This window comes from Rhea americana, unplaced genomic scaffold (assembly GCF_003343005.1).
Source record: "Rhea americana isolate MKP2758 unplaced genomic scaffold, rheAme1 scaffold_15, whole genome shotgun sequence".
Lineage (NCBI taxonomy): Eukaryota > Metazoa > Chordata > Aves > Rheiformes > Rheidae > Rhea > Rhea americana.
Window position 1 is genome coordinate 2,174,024 of NW_028185594.1, and position 22,699 is coordinate 2,196,722.

The following is a 22,699-nucleotide window of genomic DNA, read 5'->3' on the forward strand; positions in this document are numbered from 1 at the left end:
AGAGAGAGAGAGAGAGAGAGAGAGAGAGAGAGAGAGAGAGAGAGAGAGAGAATATGCTGAAACATACATTTACCTATGGGGAGTTTGAGTTTCTTTCGGAGGGAGATTCGTCGGGAACGGGAGCGGGAGCGCCTGTCTGTGGTGGTCCCAGAGTGAGCAGTGGTGCACTCAGATGTGTCCTGCTCAGACTGGCTGCTGGTATCACTTGCTGCACTCTGTGACTTGAACATCTTTCGCCAGAAGTCCTTGCGTCCCAGAACAGCCCCTTGTATTTGCTCATCACTAGAAAAAAAGGCATGCAAACTGTGAACTGCATTTCAGTGAGTTTATATGCTGAGGGGAATGAGGCCTCTATCTCCCAGCCCCCTRCTAACCTCTGTGCTCTTTGAGGTTTTTACATTTTGAATTCCAAACATTATTCTCAGTGGGACATAATCAAGTTTGACCACATACTTGATATTGTTTAAGGCAGAAATTAATCATCTTTTCTACCTAAGGAGCTTGCCCACTGCAGCAGGTCATTCCAATTTTTAGTTCCTACAAGTGAACAAACACCTCATCTTCTTGGTCAAAATGACCCATATTGGACAAGACTACACTAGTGCTTTCTACAAGCGCGTATACTAAAGAGCTTTTGGACATCATGACAGCCATTTAGGAACCTGCTGGAGTCACAGTTCTCATTATTGTATTGGAACAGGAACAGTATATTTGCCTATAATCTTGACACATTCCATGGCTGTCGCAGGGCTTAGAGCAGAACAACCTGCTGTAGTAGTAAATAGTTTTCTGTTCTTGTAGTTTCAGCAACAGTGAGACTCTGCAGGCTCAGTTCAACAAGAAAATATGTAACATAGAGCTCTGGGCCCTTGGGTAATGTCTTCCAACAGTGCATCTCTAAAACAATTTAGCAAGACATATGCGGATTCAAAGACACAAAGAAGTTAAATAGCCACTGGTTTTGTAACAAAGTTTGGACAAGTCATTTATAAAATCTTCTACAATTTCACAGAACACTGATTAAATTTACTTTAGTATTAAATGGTAGATTTTTGGGGGCAATAGATACTTCAAACATGCATAACACCTAACAACAGGTTGATTCATTCATTAAGAGAATTGCTAAAGCATCTCTGCTGATGAAGGAAATGCAACACTCAGGAGACTGCAGATCCAAGTCAAGTCAGAAGTAGGCTGACTCTTGGGAAGCAGTAAAAGATTAATGACCTTTGCAACAACTTGGAAGTTGAAAAGGAATGAAATCGCTCCCTAAAACTGCAAACAGAGCATGGTGAACAGCTGTGATAACATCTCTATTAACACCCTATTCAAAGCTATCGTAGTATGAGATATTGACAAATCTACTGCAGTCTTATTTGAGAATTTCAAATGGTTCCCCATGAAAATCAAGCAGAGGCCACTTTGCAGCATTGAAAATAGTAATTCCTGGATGTAACTAGCAACTTCTGAACAGATGCTCTACGCAGTTGTTGTACCATCCAAAGAGAAGAGTCTTTGCTGCCCTGCCCACTTGCACTAACCCCAGAGAAAGCTGTTAGAAATAATGCAGTCAAACTATTCAATATACACTTACTGTTCTGGAGTTTGCATCGGACGGCTTGAGATGCAACTACGACATTCATCAGGGGCAGTTGATGCCTGACCTTTGTCARTGATGACGCTTCCCACCTCAGATCTACATAGACAACGTAAATTGTCAGCCAAAGCAAATAGATGTCCCATCTCATGATCATCACATAGCTACACATCATGAAAACTGGCTCTGCTGAACAATGAACAGAGATATGTCCGCTGCTTAGTAGCTTACTGCCTTCATTTGTATCACCTATCAAATASGCACCAGGTCTTAGAAGCAAGGGCAAGACTTCTAGGAGCTTTTCAACCCTTTCTGATCCTTCTTTCCTACACTGCAGTATGACAAGCCTCAAAAGAGAAAGTTTCTTTGCGATAGAGAAGCATGTCAGAACTAGATTTCTTTTGGCCTTGTTTTGCATACCAGAGTGTGTCTGTCAGATAAACAACACTAACCTTCCCCAGAATCTGATACACATTAAAAGCTGTGTCGCACACTACTTTTTACTTCTCCTACCCTTTCCTCCTCCCAGTGCTTCCACTGGGTTGTTTTCTTGGGTCTCCTGTATACAAGGGCTAACACTTTTTGCTGCAAATTCACGACAGTCTCAGGTCATCAACTTTTAAGGGAAACTGCTGCCACACTACACTTTGAAGATAAAACACACAAGCCCTCAGACTTCATGGATTTGTGTTCAGTGCATGTAGTCATACAGCCATATAGAAGCCACGTTTGCTTTCTCCTTCCCAGACACCAACCTTTTGCTCCCAGAAGGTTTCGGCTCTTGCTCTGTTTCTTCTGCTTTTTTCCCTGGTATTAACTTTTCTGCACTATCCAAGAGGGCACTTAGTGCAACTCTCCGAAAGACATTCCCATGAGCCTCCTTGATAAACTGAATCAGTTGTCGGATATCACAGTACAAGCCCTGGTTAACAAGACATCCAAAGAGGGAAACAGAATACAGTCTGCAGTTTGTGAAGAAGCAACAAGATCAGCAGTTTCTAATGTGCCACTGTAAAGCAGGCCATTATTTCCTCTGGCTGTTGTACGATCTACTCTCCATGTATAGAGTTTGTGTTTTCTGTCTGGGATCAAAAGCTGGGAATTCTATTCAGTGAATGTAGAACAAGGAGGCAATGAAGAACATTACTGTTGTGGAACATGCTCTGAAGTCAGCTAAAGCAGCTGTAGAGGTGTCAGAGGCTAAAACAGCTGCAAGATGAGGGAGCTGCAAAGATGACTTAAAGCCTGCTTTATCCCGTTTATCTAGCCATAATATTAAAAAGCATGAAAAAGGCCAAATGAAGGAAGAAAAAAAAAAAGCAGAATGTAAGAAATTGCATGTTTTGTTTCAAAATCTGTGGGCGTCTTGGGATTTTTCTTAATTATTTTAGAGCTCTGTATCATGGGAAAAGAGGAATGACTCACTCATTCCCCAATCTACTCCTACACTCAAGGTTCTTTATAGTTCCAAACATTCACTCACATCGTGACATGCCAAGGTCACCTTTTTCTCTGGGGGCAAGGGGATGGAGGAAGACTTTTACAACGTCTGACTTTTGATCTGCTAACTACCCTAAAAGATGATGTATTACTCTGAAAATTCCCAAGCAGGAACTACAGAGCCAGCATTCAGCAAAGAATGCATAAGTCTATCCGTATTGCAAGTAAAGCTCTTCTTCAGCAAGACATTAGATATGACTGACTTCAAAGCCGCAGAGTGACCCAATGACAGGGAATCCTCTAACACACTCCCGATACTATGCTCTCTATACAGACACACTTGACAGTGCTCTGCTTAAAGATAAGTGTGAGCTCATGCACTAGCTGAAATGCGGTCTAGCGCTCTAGCCCTCTTGCCTCCAGAAAGGTATACAATTTTTATGGGGAAGTACACACAGCAACTCTAATCTCGGTTCCAGCAATGATGCATGTTTTTCTGCATCCCACTGTTGAATCTCTGCTGAGAAACATTCCAGCGGAATCTACATCAGGACAAGTGGATGTGGACATAAGGAAATTATGCTGCTGGTTTAAGCTGCTGCTCTGCCCTTTCCCTCTCCCTGCTCTCCTTGGCAGAGGGTTATTGCCCCTTTAGCTGGACTTTAGTGCTTCTATAGTCCTGCCATCAGGATGGAGTACATGAGCATTTCTTGCTTGCTTTCACAAAAACATAAAATAAATTAAAAAAAAAAATCTAATTTCAGATAATAAAGGAGGTGGTTTGAAACTAACTGACAGACTCTGCACAAGTTTGGAAGAAGAGAGCTCAAATCATCCATTCTGCTGACTGTTCTGAGGAGACTACACATAGCCAGGGGCCAGCAATATTTTACTCTGCTCCAGCTGCTTAGTAAATGAACGCAGGTCTAAGACCTGAGAACACCTACCAAGTTGCTGTTAGGAAACTCAAATAGTCCACAATTCCTGGGCCATATCCTTTACTTGGTTAAAGATGTGGCCCACCAGTGGCAGACTATGTGAGTCTTTTTGATGAAAGTTGATTTATGCTGGATGTTGTCTTTTCATTAGTCCCTCATTCCAGCCTAGTACTAATCCATTTGGAAAGGTTCAAATTCACGAAAAAAAAACCTCTCAAAGTGGCTACTTGAATAGAGATGAAACCACGATTCACAGTTTGTAACTTTGTCCCGGCTATGTCAGACTCCCAGGCAGGAAGGAAAAGAAGGCATGACATTTTTGTCATGTTTCATCCATGACTGCATAGYTTGTTCTACCCATAGAATTTCGCTAGACTGAATTCAGCCTTGACTGTAAAGCCTCACTGGTGACACTCAAGGGAAAAGGCAACTTTGCAAACATGAAATCAAGTGCTTACCAGGTTTTCTGGGCTGTGCAGTTCATGTGTAGTGGAAGCACAGCGAGTTATCAATGATTTGAACATAGCGCTGACAATAATACCTTCTACATTCTGGGCTGTAGACTTGTTGTCCACTGTGGTGAAGTTATTCCCAAATCCAGCTCTGTCTGTAAAATTCAAGCACAAGCAAGCCCCTCTTGTTAAGAGCAATTTAAAACAGATGGCTTAATGACAAACTTTGAGGTATTCAGATACATCAGACATGGCAAGTCTCCACCTAAAATCCTGTCCCCATCTAAAATCCATAAATAATACAGCAGAAGGGAAGGGCAAAGTAAATGAGAAAGATGGAATCTTCCCAGAAATGATTATAGAATGAATATGGATAGAAAAAGACTAGTGCCAGTTCAGCTTCCCTTTATCCACTTCTCATTTAGAGGCTTACAAAATAACACACTAAATACCTCCACCTTTTCTGTTTACTATTTCTAAAGAACAAGAGATGCTTGATTAAACTGAGAAGAGGTAAGCTTAACGCTCATTAAAAAAAAAAAAAAACAACAAAAAAAAACAAAAAACAAAAGCCTCAACCCCCCCCCCAAAAAAAACAACAAAAAAAACTTCTGCACTCAAAAAATGCTGTTCTAAAAAGGTGCCCAAAGAGACCAAGCTCTGAGAATGATTTAAAAAAGAATTACACATTTATATGGATAACAAGAACCACCCCAGTTTTATTAGGTGAGAAGACAGACTTTCATGAGCATGGGCTGCCAAGCTTCAAAGCAAAAGCCAGTCAATCATCAATGAACACTTGGCAAAACTTCCTAGGGGTATCTTCTTCACAAAAGCCTGCTACATAGTTTCTCTTTATGCTTTCTTTGAAATGCTGTGATCTGAGCTAGGTTAACAGACTAGGCAGACTTGTTTGCTTTGGAGCAGCTACTCCTATATTGCRAACGGTCACTGTAACTGCTACTGTGTGCAGTGACCAAATGTAAGTGTTTGGTCATTCTAATAGCATCTGGAATCGTTTTCCTAATTTAGAAAAAGGAAAAATATATATTCATATATATACACACTGAGATTCATACTGCAGGCATGTACATTATTGTGGTCATGTTCTTGTTTATGATCTGTTCTTGCTATTTACTGCCCCACCTGAGGCACTGCAGAGGGTTTTAATGCTCCATTGTATCTCTATTCAGAATAAAACGTAGATTATACAGGCCATTCCAGCTGGCGTCTGGTCATGTCATGAAGCAGAAAAGTTCTTGCCCAAGGCATAGTTGAGTGAAAACATTTTCTTTGGGAAACCATAAACAGCAGGTAGATTGAATCAAAAGAGAAGCTTTCAATTTTAGTTGCATTAGGTGATACAGTTATCTAGGCCAGATCACTGAGTGGTCAAATCAGAGGAGTTTCAGCTCCTTCACTGGAATCACACTTACCTCCACTGGCTGAGGATTTGACTATTGCATTTTGATGGTAGAAATTCAGAGGTTTTTTTTCCTTTTTAAAGGAAGAGAAAAAGGCATAGTTTCCTTCTGACAGTACCAGTTAGGAATATCCAAGAGCTTTTGATGCCAGCTATACTTACTGTCAGTGACTGGCTCCATGCAGAATCCCAGCAAAGCATGCAGAAAATCCACCACATTATTCAGAGAATCCCTGTTCACGTAATCTCTCATGGTCTGCCGGAACTGCATCTTATCCAGCCTGTACAGCTTTGTGAGGCAATTCTGAGCCTGCAATGACATTCATTGAATCAAATAGCATCAAAGTATATGTTCAAGTTTTGTTAACAGGAGTATTTCAGGGTCCCTCTTCTGCTCTAGCTTTGTCAGTGCTCCACTGTGTTGACTAAAGTAACCTCCTTTAGCAGTCAGAAGGTTCAGGTCCTGTAACAGAACACAGACTCATATCTGAAGCAAACAAGAAATTCAGCACAAGGAAACACTGCATCAGTATGAGTGCCACTGTTTGGAGGTGGTATGCTGAAGTTACTCCTAGCCATGTATCACTGCCTTTTCCCCTCCCCCTTTACCCACAAAAGTAAAATCTCGCTGAATATGAATGAAGTAGGAACATATTACATCACTCATGACTTACTGCCTTGGTGAAACAGGTTCTCAGCCACAGGCACCTGATTTTCAGCCTATAGCTCAGACCTCATCCATTTGATGAACCTGTTCTCAGCGATTAATTTATATTACACAAACCAATCTTTTTATTTAAAAGCTATTAACCATCAACTTCTTATTGTAAAAGTACCCAACCAACGGGACCCAAGTCGGYTGGAATTACAAAGTCCAAAATATCAGCTCTGGGGGGAGCATGAACCCTTCCCACTAYCTACAAAAGGGTGCTCAGCTTTTCAGTGAACTCAGACATGCATTTGTGCATGCAGTCAACACAAATGGTGCATGCAAAGCAGTCTGGACAGACACACAGAAAAGAGCAGCAGACTTAAAACTGTAGTAAAATCCCTTCCCATGAAGGCTTCAATTCAATGAATCTTGCAAAAACTTTGGCTCCAAGAGRCCTATTCATTTATGCTTAATGTTTTCCATAGGCCTAGATGTTTTGCTGAGTCAGCTCCAACACAATGCAGAACCAACATTACTACTGCAGTCTCCTTGTTACCCGAAAGTCTAGCTAACAGAAGAATGCTGCATGATACAGAGGCAGCTGATCCATCTCTGAGCAAGCYAGCTCAGATCCCAAAACCAAATTATAGCTCCACCTGCGTGGCTCACACTCACCAAAGCCATGGAGAAGAACCTGGCTCCCATTCCCACTCTCACTGTGGACAGGCACAGTGTAAATTCTCATTACATGCATCAAAAATGTCCACTGCTGCAAGCACAGAATGCGACGAAGAAGCATGTGCTGAAGACAACCTTTCACAGTTTGACAGTGCTCTGGACTGATTTCAGARAGATTCTTAAGGCCTAGACTCAAAACACTTCTGGAAGAAGTCAGATGTCTAGACTATATCCTGGGCACTTTCTGCCGCTCTAATTTGGGCAGAATCAAAAATGTCAGGAATCAAAATATAACCACCTCCACTCTCCTTCCATAGAGGATGAGTGTTCTACTTCCTTTCAGCACATGAACATGCCTGCACAGACAGTGCACTCCAGTTATCAGGAGCTGATGGAGCAGCCCAGCAGCAATCAGTTGTAATCACCATACGGAAAAGTGAACACAACTATGCTTTGGACTTCTGAAATCAGATTTGCAACTCAAAATAGCTGCACCTCTTGTAAACAGCCTACTCTACTGGGGTACTGCCAGCGTAAGAAATGACTTGTAACTTCCTCACACAGGGGCTTTGCTCCCATGCATTTGTCTCTTCCAGACAAGCCATCCATTGGAGTGCTCAGAAGCACCCTAACCTCAGGCTTACTCCTGACAAGCCCAGGAGTCTGGAAAGGAAGAAGATAGCTGAAAATCTCCTTCAGCTGGGCTGCACCACAGTCTGCAAGCTGAGACAAACAGCAACAGATCTATTGCCAATATATAGGAAGCTACAGAGGGGGCAGACAGTGATCTCAGGCAGCTGATGTCAGAAGTACAAGGAGGACACTATAATGAGCTTTAATTTCCTTACATTCTCCCGGAATACCTGGTGTCTCAGGCGATCTCCAGAGAGCCCTCGGTGTCCTTCTCCACAACCATAGGCACAACCCAGGGATTTCACAATTTTGATCAGCATTGTGAGTGCCAGCCTGTGGGTGCTGACAGATGTGCCTTCATCCTGAGAATCACAGAGGAAAACATGGTGTGAAACCCATGGCACAACTACTGGCATTTATTAGTATTTCACTCTTTACAAATTACTCCTCATTTCTCTTCTCAAACACTTCATTACTGAGCTATTACTCTTGAAACGCCTACTGCAATTATTATTATTATTAAGTTTAGGGACCAGACTCCTCCCTTTCAATTCCCCTCAAAAAATCATGCTATAAATGGGAAGCCTCTTATAAGCTGTTAATAATATTCAATGCTTACTACTTTTTAAATAAATTCTGCCTGAAAAACAGAGAACTGGTTTGCTTAAGCAGAAAAATCAAGTCTATTTTTAAAATGTCTAAGGTACTGTGCTACTATGAATTGCGGTAACTTTGGGGGTCAGCAGCAGCCTGTCTTGGCCAACTCTCACTGCAACATTGAAAAATTTATGATTTATGGTCAAAGAAAAAAACTTGTACTTGCACACTAGATTGTTTTTACTTAAATTTGCACTATACACCTAAAATATCAATGCAATTGAGGATTCCAGGCATTTGACAGGATATTGAAAATGTCCATGCCTACAAACTCTGCTTGTGGCTGCTGCTTTGTTGTAGTAGTTGCATAGTTGCAGTGCCTGAATTCCCAATTGTGTTTCTTCAGAGGAACCCCTGTGAGCACCAGAGAAAACCAAATTAATTTGTCATTTTGGTGCAGATTAGTAAGAAAGACGGACAGAAGGGCAGTTGCATATGCCATTCTGCATACGCAGACATGCTCAGTCTTTAGAGACCCTACAGTATGCACAGAAACTTAATAAAGGGAAGGAAGACAAACCTTTTCTTGATTTTTGTCATTCTTCTCATAGGGCCCTCCTCCTCCTCCTCCACCTCCTCCATCGCTTCCACCTCCTCCCCCTTCTCCACCTCCTTCTTCTCCTCCATCTCCATCTCCACTGACTGGGGGAGCCCCAAATCCACTAGTTGAACCTCCAGAAGCAGCTCCTTTAAGCTGGAAGGATCCTTCACTTGGTCGTTTTTCAGGGGCTTCATTTTCTTTATTCTCACTCTTCCTCCGGACTTTCTCTACACAGGGCACCACTCCAAGTTGAAGCAAGCACTCAACAATGTTCAATGCCACATCACAGATTCGGGAGCTAATATCATGGTTCAGGACCAAATAAACTGCCTTCAGGACCACCTGGCAGATTCAAACATCATATTCCAAAGTCAGACTTATTTTTTCTCTTATTGCTACTTAGTGCCTGGAAATTTCAGTCTCAGACCAGAAACTCATTATAGCAGGCACTGTACAAACTCAGAATGAAGAAGATCCAACCCTCAACCCCAAAAGCCTACAATCCAAGTGTAAGACAAGAGACCACAGGCTGGGCACAGTCAGGCAAAAAAGGAAACCATGAGATGACATCTGTGAACCTAAGAACACTGCTTCAGTGCACCAGGAGCTGTCAAGTCATTAGGGGGAATGCAGCAAAGGTGAGTTTTAAGGTGCCATTAGAAGAAAGGTGGTGTTCAGTTTTATGCTCTTTTAAAGGGAACTTAGTGCATGCCCCAGGAGCACAACCATTAAATAACAGCACTCGAAGGCTTGATGTGTGCATTCCACATGCACATGCACTCCTCCTTGTGAGGAGTAATTGGAGTTGCACTATCTCAGAAGAGACTTTTACAATATGCACAAATTTATCTGACTGACCTTTACGTATTGCTGAGAGAAGTCATATAAAGAGGTAGAGGAAAAGCCCGTCAAAACCCTGATCCCAGTGGTACAGCTATATTGACAGAAGAGGGACCCGGCTTTTCTCGCTCCTTGCCAATTACCGAGAGATCCAGCATGCCGTTCTTGTGGACAAAGTTGTTGGTTCCATCAATGTGATCTGTATCCTCCAAGCAACTGTAATTGATGCAGGAGTCTGTCAGGCTCCGTGGGAGGTTGGTACATGCCAGTGGCTCATGGGGCATCTCTGGAATGGGCACTTGGTTGCAAAGTTTCCTCATGTGCTCACTGAAGAAATCAGCGTACCCCACGTTGAATGAGGCCAAGGTAGTGTTGAAGGTGGCCACAGTGATTGTGGAGATCTGGGATCGCACTGTAGGGAGGAAAACCACTACCTGTGAATTTCCTTCTCTAGGGTTATCAAAAGACAGACTGAGGCTGTACTTACTTGCAACAAGTGAGCAGCTCAGAATGCAGCTTGCAATGCAGAAAGACATGACAGGTTCCTAATTCTTGCTGTAGGTACAGGAACAAAAGCACAGATACATTTCTTTCTTTAAAATATTACTCTTGGTCACCACTACAAGTTACARCCACTCCAAGGTTGCTCTAACAGTTCAGTTTCATGGTATCTCAGTTCCATGGCATCTCAGTCAGCGATGCCATTATGGAGATCAGGCAGCTCAACCAGCTTAAATCCACCTACCAAAAGGGCAATGAGCTTTTGGTTAGCTCAGCTCCCTGTACTGCTCCAACRTCTGGTCTCATAAGCAGCAAGGGAAAGGGGAACTCTGCAGCTAGATGTAGGCGTGAAGGTAGGATAAGAGCAGCAGCAATTCAGATCAGCTTTCTAGGTCATACCAGTATGAAAGAATTCGTCACATTGTTTACATTGTTTTGGGTTTTTTTTTTTTTTTTTTTTTTTTTGGGGGGGGGGAGGCACGAAGAGCCATGTGCTCATAACACTATCTGTGACAGTCTAAAACACCTCCAGAATGCAAAGCTGAATGATGAGAAAGGCAACATAGTCTCAGTTCACAGCATTCAGAGAAGGGTTCTCAGGATATGGCCAAGCTTAAACTGGTTAGCACWGCTAGTGAGAGCATTTTGTACCAGGCTAATTTAATCAGGTATTCACCATAGTATTACAACTTCATAAGTAGGTCTACACACACACTGTAGTGTTAACAGACCCTATGCCTCCAAGGTACCCTATAGTGTTGATTAGATCACTTTCTGCCAGACAGTACCATGGAATAACAAAGAACCTATACTGAAGACTATATAACGTGTTATGATGAACAAAATAATGTAAGCTTAATGAGAATCTTCAAGCACTGGCCTAATAATARACTTTGGCAAGTTTTTACTAGCACAATACAACCAGAGTGGTGACTACACTCCCTCACAGCCTGTGCAGCCCTGCCAGCACTGAACTAGTACTATTTATTAAGAGAAAAGTCCCAAGGTTAWTGGCCCTACCTGGAACTAAGCTACAAATCAGGCAACAATCAGGCCAGGAAGTACCTGCTGTACCTAATATGAGATCACAGGATTATTTCTTGGCAAGTGTAACTTTTTAATGACAATTAGCAATGCTTGCATGGTAAAGATGATGATAAAGAAAACATGGAATTAGGAAATTTTGTTCCTGAGACAGCAAGTTTGACAGTTATCCGAGAGTAGCTCTTTTTTGTTTTGCTGGGATTTTGGCTAGTTAGTTTTGAAAAAGTTAATGAAAACCTACATTCAAAATCTACATAAAGTAATGTCTCCTGTGCTCCATCTTTATTTCATAAAGAAGTTCACTGGTAGAGCTGACCTCTGGTTGGGACTCACAGAGGTAGGGAAAGAGGACTGAGGACCCTTCATTTACACTCATGCATGCCTACAGCACGTGCCCATGACTCCTCTTAAGCACGCACATGGATATAACTGCTGTTTCAGCTCTGTTTTTCAGTGTATCAGCCAGAAGAAATGAACTTGTTAACAAGTTTCTTCTGGCCAGGGAAAGTAAACAGATGAAGAATTATGAATGAACAGGATGCTTGGATATAATTGGCCACACAAAACAAGAAATACATAATATTTGTATTTATTCTCTGATTACAGATGCATTCCTTCAAAGCCATAGAGTATCACTGACAATAGTATAATTTGGTCTAATATTCATATATTTGCAGTACAATTGCACCTGGGGGACCAATTAGAGAGGCACGCATTGACTGTGGCTAGCTTTTAAAAAAATATTTGGCAAGGAAGCTGGTATAGTGAATGGGATTGCTGTCCTACAGAAAAAACRCAGGTCAAGACGACACTCTGCAGAGCTGATCCCAGAGAAGAGCTTTGCCTGGCAGTCAGAAATGAAAGAGATGTGCCTGTRCTGATTACAGCTGATGCAAATCGGTCCTCTCAGGCTACTCAGATTTTCTGTGCTAAAAAAGCAGATCTTTGGGAGCTCCCAAGATTCTGGCACATACTACGCAAGTGCATCTGTAACCTCCTAGATAAGTCTGTCTCTGTGCAAAYTGTCAGACAACAGTGCCCTGCTCAATGGGGTTTATGATGCCTGCTCTCTGAGTTTTAAGGTTGCACTTGGGCTATACCACAAGTGTGGCCTCATCTTAACGATCATGTATTGCCAGTACCACTATCCACATGGGAGAAAACAAATCCATTCTGTATAAGCAGTAGAGCAGTGCCAGCAAAGCCCTTGGTACAAACAGCTCTGCTGACAGAAGAGAGCTTTCCTCATCTTGGCTAAYGTTGTTTCACAAAGGTAGAGCTGCCAGGCCAACAGAAAAACTTCTGTCTGAAGCCTGAAGCACACTTCATCCCACTGGGGGCTCTCCCACTGTAATTACACTGGCATCGCCATTTCTGCAGAGGGCTCTAAAACAGAAGGGCCTCAGGAACACTTCAGAGTTTCAAGTAAATTTCAAAACAAGGCCTCTATTGGGAAACAGGGAAATTAAGACAAAAGTGGGATTCTGAGCACAGCCCAGCAGCCAGGGACTGACAAGGGACTTTAAATACCACAAGACTTCCCATGAAATTACTAAAATTGTCTTCATTAAACGTCTGCCTTAACTTCTGTGCCATGTTGTGTGTGGTAAGGCAAAAAACCCTGTAATTCTCCCAGCTGATGGCTGCCAATTTTTTCAACAAACTGTATTATGAGATAAAGAAGAAAGGCTCAGAAGATATTTCTACATGGAAGAAAAAGAATTCAAGAGATACAGGAAAAAAATAAAAAACCACACAAGCAAAAACGCAGATTAGTCAGATACTAACATATGGAAACAGCAACACTTTCTCAGCTTCTTGGCGTTCACGCTCCAGCAAAATGTTTCTTTCTTACTGGGTTAAGCTCACCTTCTTTGACTGTGTTCTCGCCATGGCTGTTTGAGTGGTCTGGCAGATCAGTGACCAGGGTGTGGTGAGAATGTGAATGCCGAGCGCTGAGACTTTCCATCTCCGTTGCTGTGTCAGAGCTCCCCCGTCTGGTAAACTTTCCTAGAGTGAAGTCAAGAAACAGATACTTGGCTTACACATCTGAGAGGTGCTTAGAGGCCAGAGACAGGACCTGATGTTAGAAATTGAAGCATTTGAGTCAACTAAGATCAAGGCCTTCCAGGACTCTGTGAAGTAGATCCAAACAGACTCTAGTGGGATGGCTCATGRGGGCTCATCAACATAAAGACCGACTGTACAAACTCTCCACAAGGCTCTTTGCCTCAGCACACGCCAATTTAGCTGACACAGACCCATTCCTTCCATCACCCATCAACAGGTATGGGAAAATGAGACTGGTCAATGCTGAAAAACTCCCTGCTTTGTGGCGAATTATGGGAATTTGGTTTTTGCTCCCCTTTTCCAAAGACAACAGGTATATTGGGATGAGGTTTGCTGAAGCAAAGGAAGCTCTTCAGGAATATAGTAAGTTACATATTAGAAGACTGTGATGAAAGAGGGGTACTGTCTCTGAACTGTGAAGGATATGTTGACCATCAGATCTGAACTACATGACTTCACTGAACTGTCAGAGGAAAAAAATGGAAATTAAGCCAGGACAAGCAGATGAAACCCTGGAGATCAAAATTTAACAAACTTCTTTGGATGTTGACGACATGGTAAGGACCGTTTTGGAAGCTAAGTCTGCTATTCTTAAACAAAAATGTGAATGTCTATATATTAGCCGTTGGAAAAAAAAAAAAGTGAGCGTGAAACTAAGAATTCACTTGGATAAGCTCATTGTTATGTGTCCCAAAGAGGAACATGTCTTCACAATGAAGAGCTTAGCAGAAGGATGCCATCTAAACAAGTGGACATGAGAAGGCTCCACCATAGCATTAGACCATCATTTTGCTGCTTACCATATCCAAAATTTATGTCCTTAAGAGTAAGTCAGTGAAACAGAAACAATGCCTAGATGTTGCTCAGTGAGCTCAGAAGCCTGACGGAGGCAATATTTARATTTAAACACTGCGTCTTAGCACTATCTGAGGCAATGCCGCTTTTATTTTGTATCCAACATTCACTCAAGGAAAACTGTGAATATTTTTTGCCATAGTCCTAATGACCATATTGCTGCCTCTCCAGAGATTTCTTCTTAGAAGAGGATAGTTCGCAGAAGTTGTCATCTCTGCAAACAGGTGTGCAATGCTGCAAAGAGAACCAAAGACATAAGCTGGCAATAGGACTGATGGAGAAATAAAGAGCCTCTGCTATTCTCTGAGCACAAACGGCACAGAACCTGGGCAGAAATAACAATGTCTCACCTAATATAGTGGTCTGCCATCCTCCCCTTTCAATGCCACGACGGTCCTCTCCAATTCCAGAGAAACTGCCAAAGGAAAAGGTGCTGCGAGTGGGTGAGACATCCAGATGATCCTCATGGAGGAGGAATGGCACCCCCATCCTTCGTTGCCGCTTCTTCCCAGTATGATGGAAAGGAATTGACCCTTTGCGTTCACGCTCTCTGTCTTCTTTACGGCTCTTAAACTGCAGGAGAAAGAAGAGCATAGATGAGAGCAGGTAGAGGCTTTCAGGGATGTAACTGCATTTGAGAGAACAAGACAAGTGTGTGTAGCCCAACTGTAACCTTCCACTCTAAGCTCCTATCAAAGTGAATAACCAAGATGGAAGGCTGTCTGTGCTCTGCGACCATACATGCGTTTTAAGGAACTCACGCCTCAGGARGGTATAGAGGCCTTCATATAATTTTATGACCTTTTAAGATTAACTAGATTCATACAGTCCACAGAACTGTGCTAAGTATCTTGGGATGGCTGCAAACCCAGATCTGCATGAGATAAAAACATCAAAAGAAGTTCACTAACCTAGCTGGACTACAGTGAGTAACAGCACTTAAACTGGGTGTTAAACAGCACTGTTTGAGTACCCTCCCTCAGCTTAGTCTCAACAGGAGAGTTATCTGTGTAAAGATTTAAGTATTGTGGTTGGAAAATGTATAAAAAAAGCCACTGTTATGACAGACAAAATTACTTTAAATAAAAAGAGAGGCAAGTCTCTCATACAGCATAAATGCATAGTCCAGGTAGAATTTCAGCTGCTACTTATCAAGATACATAGGTACCGAATCATAGATAAATCAAAGTACAATTTTCTTCCACTCACCTTTTTGAAAATGTTCATGCCCAGGTCAGTGGAAAGATCTGGAACTGCTGGCCTACGCAAGTTGGTCAGTGAAACCTTAGAAAATGCCTCAGTGCTTAGTGATTTTTCCTCCTCGTTACATTTCATTGTAAGGTCCTGCAGCTCCCAACAGAGCACAACAAGCACAAGGAGAAACAAAGGATAATCAACTTAAAAACAGAGCTAATTGCAAGACCTAAGAGGATTSTAAATGAAAAGACCCTTCAATTCATCACATAAAATTTCATTCTTATATTTAAAGAAAAACGAAATGGTTTAGAAGCTTCTAAAGTTATGGACCTTGTCAAATATTCTAGTCATCATGCAAAAGAAAAAAAAAAGCCCACTATACTGGCCATTGTATTGTCACACAAAGCCACAGGAGTTGCTACAACATGGTCTAGCAGCCTGAAAGACTCAAATTCTGTTCTGATTCTGACCCCAGGTATGACCATGGGTGTCAGACAATCTTCTTGAGGCCTTGTTTTACATGTATAAGCAATCACAACAGCTACCCTTTCTGAAGTACTTTGTTCAGGATTCAATAGACTATACCTTTAATAATGTATTCCTTTAATAATGTATTTTGGAATTAAACTGCAATAAGCAGCAAGGTCCCTTCAAGAAAAACTTGATTTGTAAAAATATTTGCATTATACAGTTTCACAAATACAAGATTTCCTATCAAAGTTGCAAACTTTTGTTGTTGCCACACAGATTGTTTTGGGGGAAAGAAGAGAGACAGGAGTGAGGCAACAGTCACCTTCAGCTTTGTTCATCCACTTAAGAAACCTAAGACTTTACTTGCAATAACAGTGCTCCAGGATCAGATTATTCATCCATACCACAGTTCTCTTCCCATACTTGAGGTATCTCTATAGCACAGAATATCCCAAGACAGCAGAAACCTTGACAGGAACTTACTGACAGCTCAGTAGAAGGCACTCTACAGTCCTTCTGCATGGAGCCAGGCACATTACAGCTGCCTAATGTAAAGAAAGGCTTTGCTACAGAAGGTGGCATAAACTCAGCTCCTGGCCATCTGTTCTCATTAAAGGTCTGATGCTACTCTGCATGAGATGTTTGTGCAGCTGACCTGAACAAATTCCCTCAGGATAATTTTCTTCTGCCTAAATATCAGCTTGTTTCAAATGGAGAGGTTGTTCTTCCTTGCGTTCCCATCAGAAAGGCTGTACTGAAGAACTGGATCATGTTAAAACCCCTCTTGCTTCTCAATCCAGAGACAGCCATATGAGTGGCAGATGAAGTGACTCCTTTAACAGAGAAGGTTTACATGCAGGCTAACTGTTTCCCAGCTCGGCAATACACATGAATGTGCAGTTTTATGCATATGAAGGTCCAGAAGAAGCCAGTAATAGTCTTTGCAGCAGAAGGGTTAAGCATCAACTGCAGTATTTGCAATACTGGCATACTAGAGCCCATATGTTCTTCCAAGACTTTTCAGACTAGTGAAAGACTACCCTTAAATCCTTCTAACTTATTTTATCAATGCAAGAATGAAGAAGACACACAAGAGAGAGTCTTTTTCAGTTGTTTTCAGTCTGAGTTAGTTGATATATGCTTTTAAGCCATTTTGCAAATATAATTAAAGATTCAGGAAAGAAGTCATATGCAAAATCCAATAGACAGGAAATCATGCTTCAGCCCTGGCCTTTCTCAACATCAAGGCCAGTCAGTACTTCACATAACTCGATTCTTGGCTTTTAAAGCTTTCTAGCTCCTTCTGTCTGGAAAAAAGATCATATGAATTTAATCCAGATTCATTACATTTGTCTGTTAGTTACTACAGTACTGTTTTACTAAGTGGCTAATGGTCACCAAAAGGACTGAGACACGCTACACAAACACACAAAGACACAGTCCCATCTCTGAAAACTCCTTAGAGTAGGTATCCAGCAAACAACACTTAAAATGAATTACAGAATCAGTTTTTCTCTACAGTGTGGTATATGATCTATTTTAACAGATTAAGCTAATATTCCTGCTCAAAATTGRTTAAAAATGTGGCTACTACATCCATGCAATAGACTGTGACATTTATGATATGCATAAGATGGATATGAAAGCAAAACAGTTTTGAGACTGTTACTGCAGATCTTTTCCTTCCTGTTTTCTATTGCTTTTGCATGACTCTGCAGATACTTACTCATTAATACCCTCTCAACTCTCAGAAGTTTTACACTTGAGATTCCTGGCTTTATATTAACATGRCACCTACTCATTACAGCTGCATTGGTCTTATGTTTAATTTAAGCTTTGGCTCTTTGCCCCAGCAATTCTGCTGCAAGACTGCAGAGGTTTGTGAGCCTCCAAGGGCTTCATTTCTTAGACCTGTCCTTGTGCTGAATTCACTGCACACAGGTGCGATRAAGATTTCCCTTGTCATGTGTTGCCTGGTCTGAAATACGTTCAGATTAAAGTCACTTTCTACAGAAGTCAGTATTGATCTTATTCACACTTCATCCAGTACCCCTTTTGCTTTGCAACAAGGATTGTTGGTGTGCTTCGTTGAATCTTCTCCTACTCTGCTCTTCAACTCACTAGGCAATGAATGAAAAATATTTCTTGGGCTCTCTTAACAGTTGATTCAAACTCGTTTATCCCAAGATTATATTTAAAATGTGATTTCAGGCACATAGACAACAAGAAGTGAGAGACTTCTGCTGARACTTAGGCAGATGCAGGAAGTTGACCTGATAAATCCACATTCTTCCTGTTGCTCTGCAGTTTGTCACAAATTCTACTGCTCCATCCCAAYCTGATCTAGATGCAGTTATTTTTGTCTTTAATCAGTCTCTGGCTGCCACTCTAAAACTGTCCCACTGAACAGTAAGTGCCAGTATTTTTTGAGAACTCGATTTCCTACTGGAAGARCATTAATTTTACTTGCATCAAACCAAACAAAAACGATGATACCTGCTTAGGAATTTAAGTCCTAGACTGAAGATGCAGGTTTCCAGCATATCCTTTGTTTCTTATTGATGAGTTGGTAAAGTCAGTATAAAAACCCTTGCGTTGATACAAAGAAACGACAAATCTTAGGAACATTGCCTTGCCCTCCAGAGGTGGTACTCTCTCCTCTGACTAGCAGAGATCCTTGAGTGATGAAAGTCCTAATTTAAGAACCTTGGTTAAGTGCCTACAGTTAGTTGGGATGGAACGGGGCCTAAACGTCTGCGTGCCGTGCAGCTTTCAGTCTTCAATGTTGTAAAGAAGGGAGAAATGAGCTGAAACTTCTGCTGCATGGAAGATCCTTTCACGTCCTCTATCACAGCTGCTCTGCTTAATAAATTGGAAAGCTTTTTAAAGAGGATTCCAATTTGATGAAGTACAGTAAGAATACCCAGGACTGACACAGAGGTTACCAAAAGCAATCAAATCAGCCCTGAAGGGAAGAACGCCCTGGACAGAATCCTCACATTAACAGCTAAAAAGCACCCAGTAGAATTGCCAAATGGATTTAACAGAAAAAAGTTAGTGAAGAGCAAGAGAAACAACTTGGAAAAGCAAGAAACAGCCAAGTATGTGAAAGGAGAAAAGTCTCCCACTATACAGAATAAAACTAGCACAATCCTAGTGCAAAGAGTGCCTATGGGGAACAATTCCATTTACGCTGCTGCTGTGTGCAATCACTGCTCCACTAGTAGCAACGATGTTACGTGCAAAATAATTCAGCTGATCAGAGGAAAGGCAAAGTGACAGTACATGCATGGATACAGTGAACTACTTCTACAGCAATATCCTCTAATGTACTGTTCTGGTAACTGGCATTTCCTCTAAGAGATAATATTACAGAGGATTTTCTGTACACACACAGCAATCCTACAAAATCCCCATGCAAAGGTAGATTAAGACTAAATTTGTATCACCTGGCCTTTATGGTGCTATGTAAAGCTTTTACAGGGATGAAAGAAGCAATAATTTATATAAATGACACTAAAATACAGTATAGTTTAAACAGTACTGCCACRCAAGAGACTAAGATCATGAGTAACCACTAGCCTTCACAAAAATCATGTGAATGGTTATAAAATCATGAGATTTAAAAAATCATGAGATTTAAAATAACAACACTAAGAGTGTTTATGTTATTKGTATTTGTTTTCTGGTCTGTGAGCATCTGAGCTGTACAGGAAAAAAGATTCCACCTCTCTCCCTTATAAAATGACAGCTCAAAAACTGCCAGATCTCTACAATACTGAAAGCAAGAAAAACATAAAAAAAWYGAGAGTTGTCTGTAAAAACATTTGACAGCAACATTAACTGAAAAAAAGTGGATAGCACAGATAGAATCCTTATTAAATTCTGTAAAGCAGTTCTACCAACTTAGTAAGTCAGAATTTGCTCTTAAAAATCCACAACAGGAAAAGAGTTTACAAGCTAGAAGTAGCACAAATCAATGAGAAGATTAACTGGAGCTGTAGCATCATCCTCTTTTTATCCCTGGATCAAAAGTGAACTACCCAAAATAATAATAATAAAAAAAAAACCCAAACCAAAATTATGCTCTAACACAAAACCCTTTACTGTATCAAACTCAGGAGTTCAGGTTTCCTCTTCCAGTAAAACAGGAAATAAGTTTTGACCCCTACAGGATAGTTTGTCCACTGGAATCTTGCTGGCAAATATAGCTATAAGGATAACAGAGAGGTTTTGCTCACTGTCACTGCTTGCAAAATCTGCTCCAAGACTTTAACAAAATTGGTCATGTGGAACGTCCCGTGCTGTACCAAGCACAATTTCCTTTCTCTCTATTGTGAGTTTATGCCAAAGAGAGCCTGAGGAGTCCTGAGCATTATGCTGCAATGCAAAGGCAGTATGATTTTTTCGGACAACCACATTAAGATATTCACACACTACAGATTTTTAAATCATAGTTCACCCTAGATGAATTCTCTCAAATCAACTCACAAGCTTCCAGTAATCATCAGCTCCAAGTTAGATTCTGCCTCCAAACCCTCATTATTATAAGAGTCTTTTTCTGAACCAATGCATATATCTGACCTGTAGGCAATTTAACTAATACCAAAGCGGTGCTTTTTACTAGTCATCCAACCACAATTTCCCAGGGCCAGCACAACAGTTGCAGTTATTGATGGCAGCTGCTTACCTGAGTTTTGTGGGTATTCACCAGAGAGGGTGCAGCAGCTACCATGGAGCTGCTGCGAGGTCTTGGCAAGGGAGCGATCTCTGGCTCAGGTGGTTTCTCCGGCTTTTCCTGTAGCATATGCCTCAGCCTCTGCAGGTAGTACATCAGTGACCACTGCGTGCCCTCCTCAGACCAATGCGGCTGCAGCAGACAGCGCAGCACTGCCACATCAAAGTATGTGGCATAGCGAGACTTCTGGCATGGTGGGATCACCACAGACACCCTGTTTCAAATGAAACAGTAGAAGTGTGAACAGTGAATCTTCAGGGCCCTAAAATCCTTCCTAGAGTCTCAGCTCTCTGAATAAAGAGCTGCTCAAGGAGGATGCATCAGGTTTGTACGCCCAACTGTTCTGAAGGGGTCACACTTGATACCACAAGCTTTTCTTTGATAGCTAGAAGCCAGTTCTATCCTGGCACACAAGCTTATCCACCCCAAAAGACCCTAGAGCTCCACTACCAGGCCTGGAATCCGGCCACTCACTAAGAGCTGTCCTGCTCTTCTGCCATSTGCAGAAATCACTAGGATGTTCACACAGCTGTGTCTGCTTGAGTTTACAGGGACACTGGAACTGACCCTTTGGGACTCAGGCCGTGATGAAGGAAAGTATTACTGATGGCATTTAAGTGGAAACTTAGATTTCATGCTCCTAGAGAGCTCAGCACACACTCTGTTAAGCATTTTCTTGGATAAGGTTGCTTTCTTGAACCGTGTCTGAAGATAACACTTGAGGAAGCAGTGTTGAGTGAATAATTTGTCTAGCCAGCAACAGACTACTCGATCATCTGCTGCTCAGATACTAATAACATATATTAAGGAAATATTTACACCTGCACATCAAGTAGACAGGACAGCTAAATTAACCAATCATTAATCCAATTAAATTGACACTTATGCAAGTAGAAGCTACCGTTATGGAAATTCTCTTTGCCAAAGTGTGCTGGAGAACAGGATAACATTTCAGCCTTCACTATGCTGAAGGTGCTGTCATTTCCTGACGGTTTCTGGTATGGAATTTCTGAGGTATGGTACTCTACAGGCTTGAGCTTAGTGCATGCAAAAGCAAGATGTCTGTGGTAAGCCTGAAAAAAAAAAAAAAGACTCCAGAGATTCCAGAAATTAAAGATCTTTCCAAGGGATTATATCTTTCTTCAGAGCCAATCTTATTGCAATAACATGCCAATTTTTTTTTTTTTTTAAACCTAAAAATACTACCATCCCTACATAGAAACTATCAAGAAACATTAGATTACACTTCTAAACTCCTCTCCCCTCAAAAGTCTAAACCCAGGCCATTTTATATACAGAGAATCTGCAATTTCTGGCTTGGTCTCAAAGGAATCCTTCTGCTGGTGACTCAACAGTAATTGTTGACAACATTCTGCTTTGCTGTAGACAGGTTCTTTGTAGGCCTATATTAAGCTGTAAACACTGCAGGACTGAAGATAGAGGCCTGTTTCCTGGAGTCAGGTGCTCACAGCAGAATCCCTGGTGACATTTATATGTTGCATTGATTGTATACTTTGCAGGACTGCAAAGATGATTTGACTAACTGATGCAATACCCATACGTCTGATTTTTTAAAGAGCCTGAAAACAAAAGCTCTAAAAAGGAATTAACTATCCCTGTCATAAATCTTTGGAAGACATCTTCTCCATTTCCTCTCCTAGTAGAGCACTAGCCCGATCTACCTTATGCATCTAGCTGCTAGGAGACRATCTGTCAGAAGAGAAGTAGTGAATAGGACTCAGAGGAATGAGAATAACATGGCAAAAGGAGGTGTGAAGTGCTGGGGGACAAGGACTGCTGAAGATCTGTCCTTCCCCCCCCCCAGATATCTCCACTCAGTATCTTAGAAATATACCCCTGTGAACTGGGTACTCCTGCAATTTTTAGACTCTATAAAAATCAATACCAATTCCATGAATTGTATTCTGAGGCATTTGGAAGACATCACAAGAACACCAAACTTCTTAAAACA

The 22,699-nt window shown here is 41.5% G+C and overlaps 1 protein-coding gene across 3 annotated transcripts in view; it reads right to left on the reverse strand.

The window, feature by feature from the left end:
* The window catches only part of UNC80 (unc-80 subunit of NALCN channel complex), a 135,137-nt gene that overhangs the window by 95,205 nt on the left and 17,233 nt on the right, over positions 1–22,699 (reverse strand). The window contains exons 8-19 of one of the 3 annotated variants that reach the window (XM_085299332.1): positions 20,680–20,941; positions 15,531–15,665; positions 14,672–14,894; positions 13,266–13,406; positions 9,995–10,263; positions 8,991–9,353; positions 8,029–8,175; positions 6,013–6,160; positions 4,434–4,582; positions 2,353–2,519; positions 1,595–1,696; positions 74–282 (exon numbers count right to left, since the gene is read on the reverse strand). In XM_085299332.1, the coding sequence (XP_085155458.1) occupies positions 74–282; positions 1,595–1,696; positions 2,353–2,519; positions 4,434–4,582; positions 6,013–6,160; positions 8,029–8,175; positions 8,991–9,353; positions 9,995–10,263; positions 13,266–13,406; positions 14,672–14,894; positions 15,531–15,665; positions 20,680–20,941 (2,315 nt within the window). Of the gene's footprint in view, positions 1–67; positions 283–1,594; positions 1,697–2,352; positions 2,520–4,433; positions 4,583–6,012; positions 6,161–8,028; positions 8,176–8,990; positions 9,354–9,994; positions 10,264–13,265; positions 13,407–14,671; positions 14,895–15,530; positions 15,672–20,679; positions 20,942–22,699 lie in introns of all 3 variants that reach the window. The other 2 variants (XM_085299330.1, XM_085299331.1) reach the window with 2 other exon arrangements.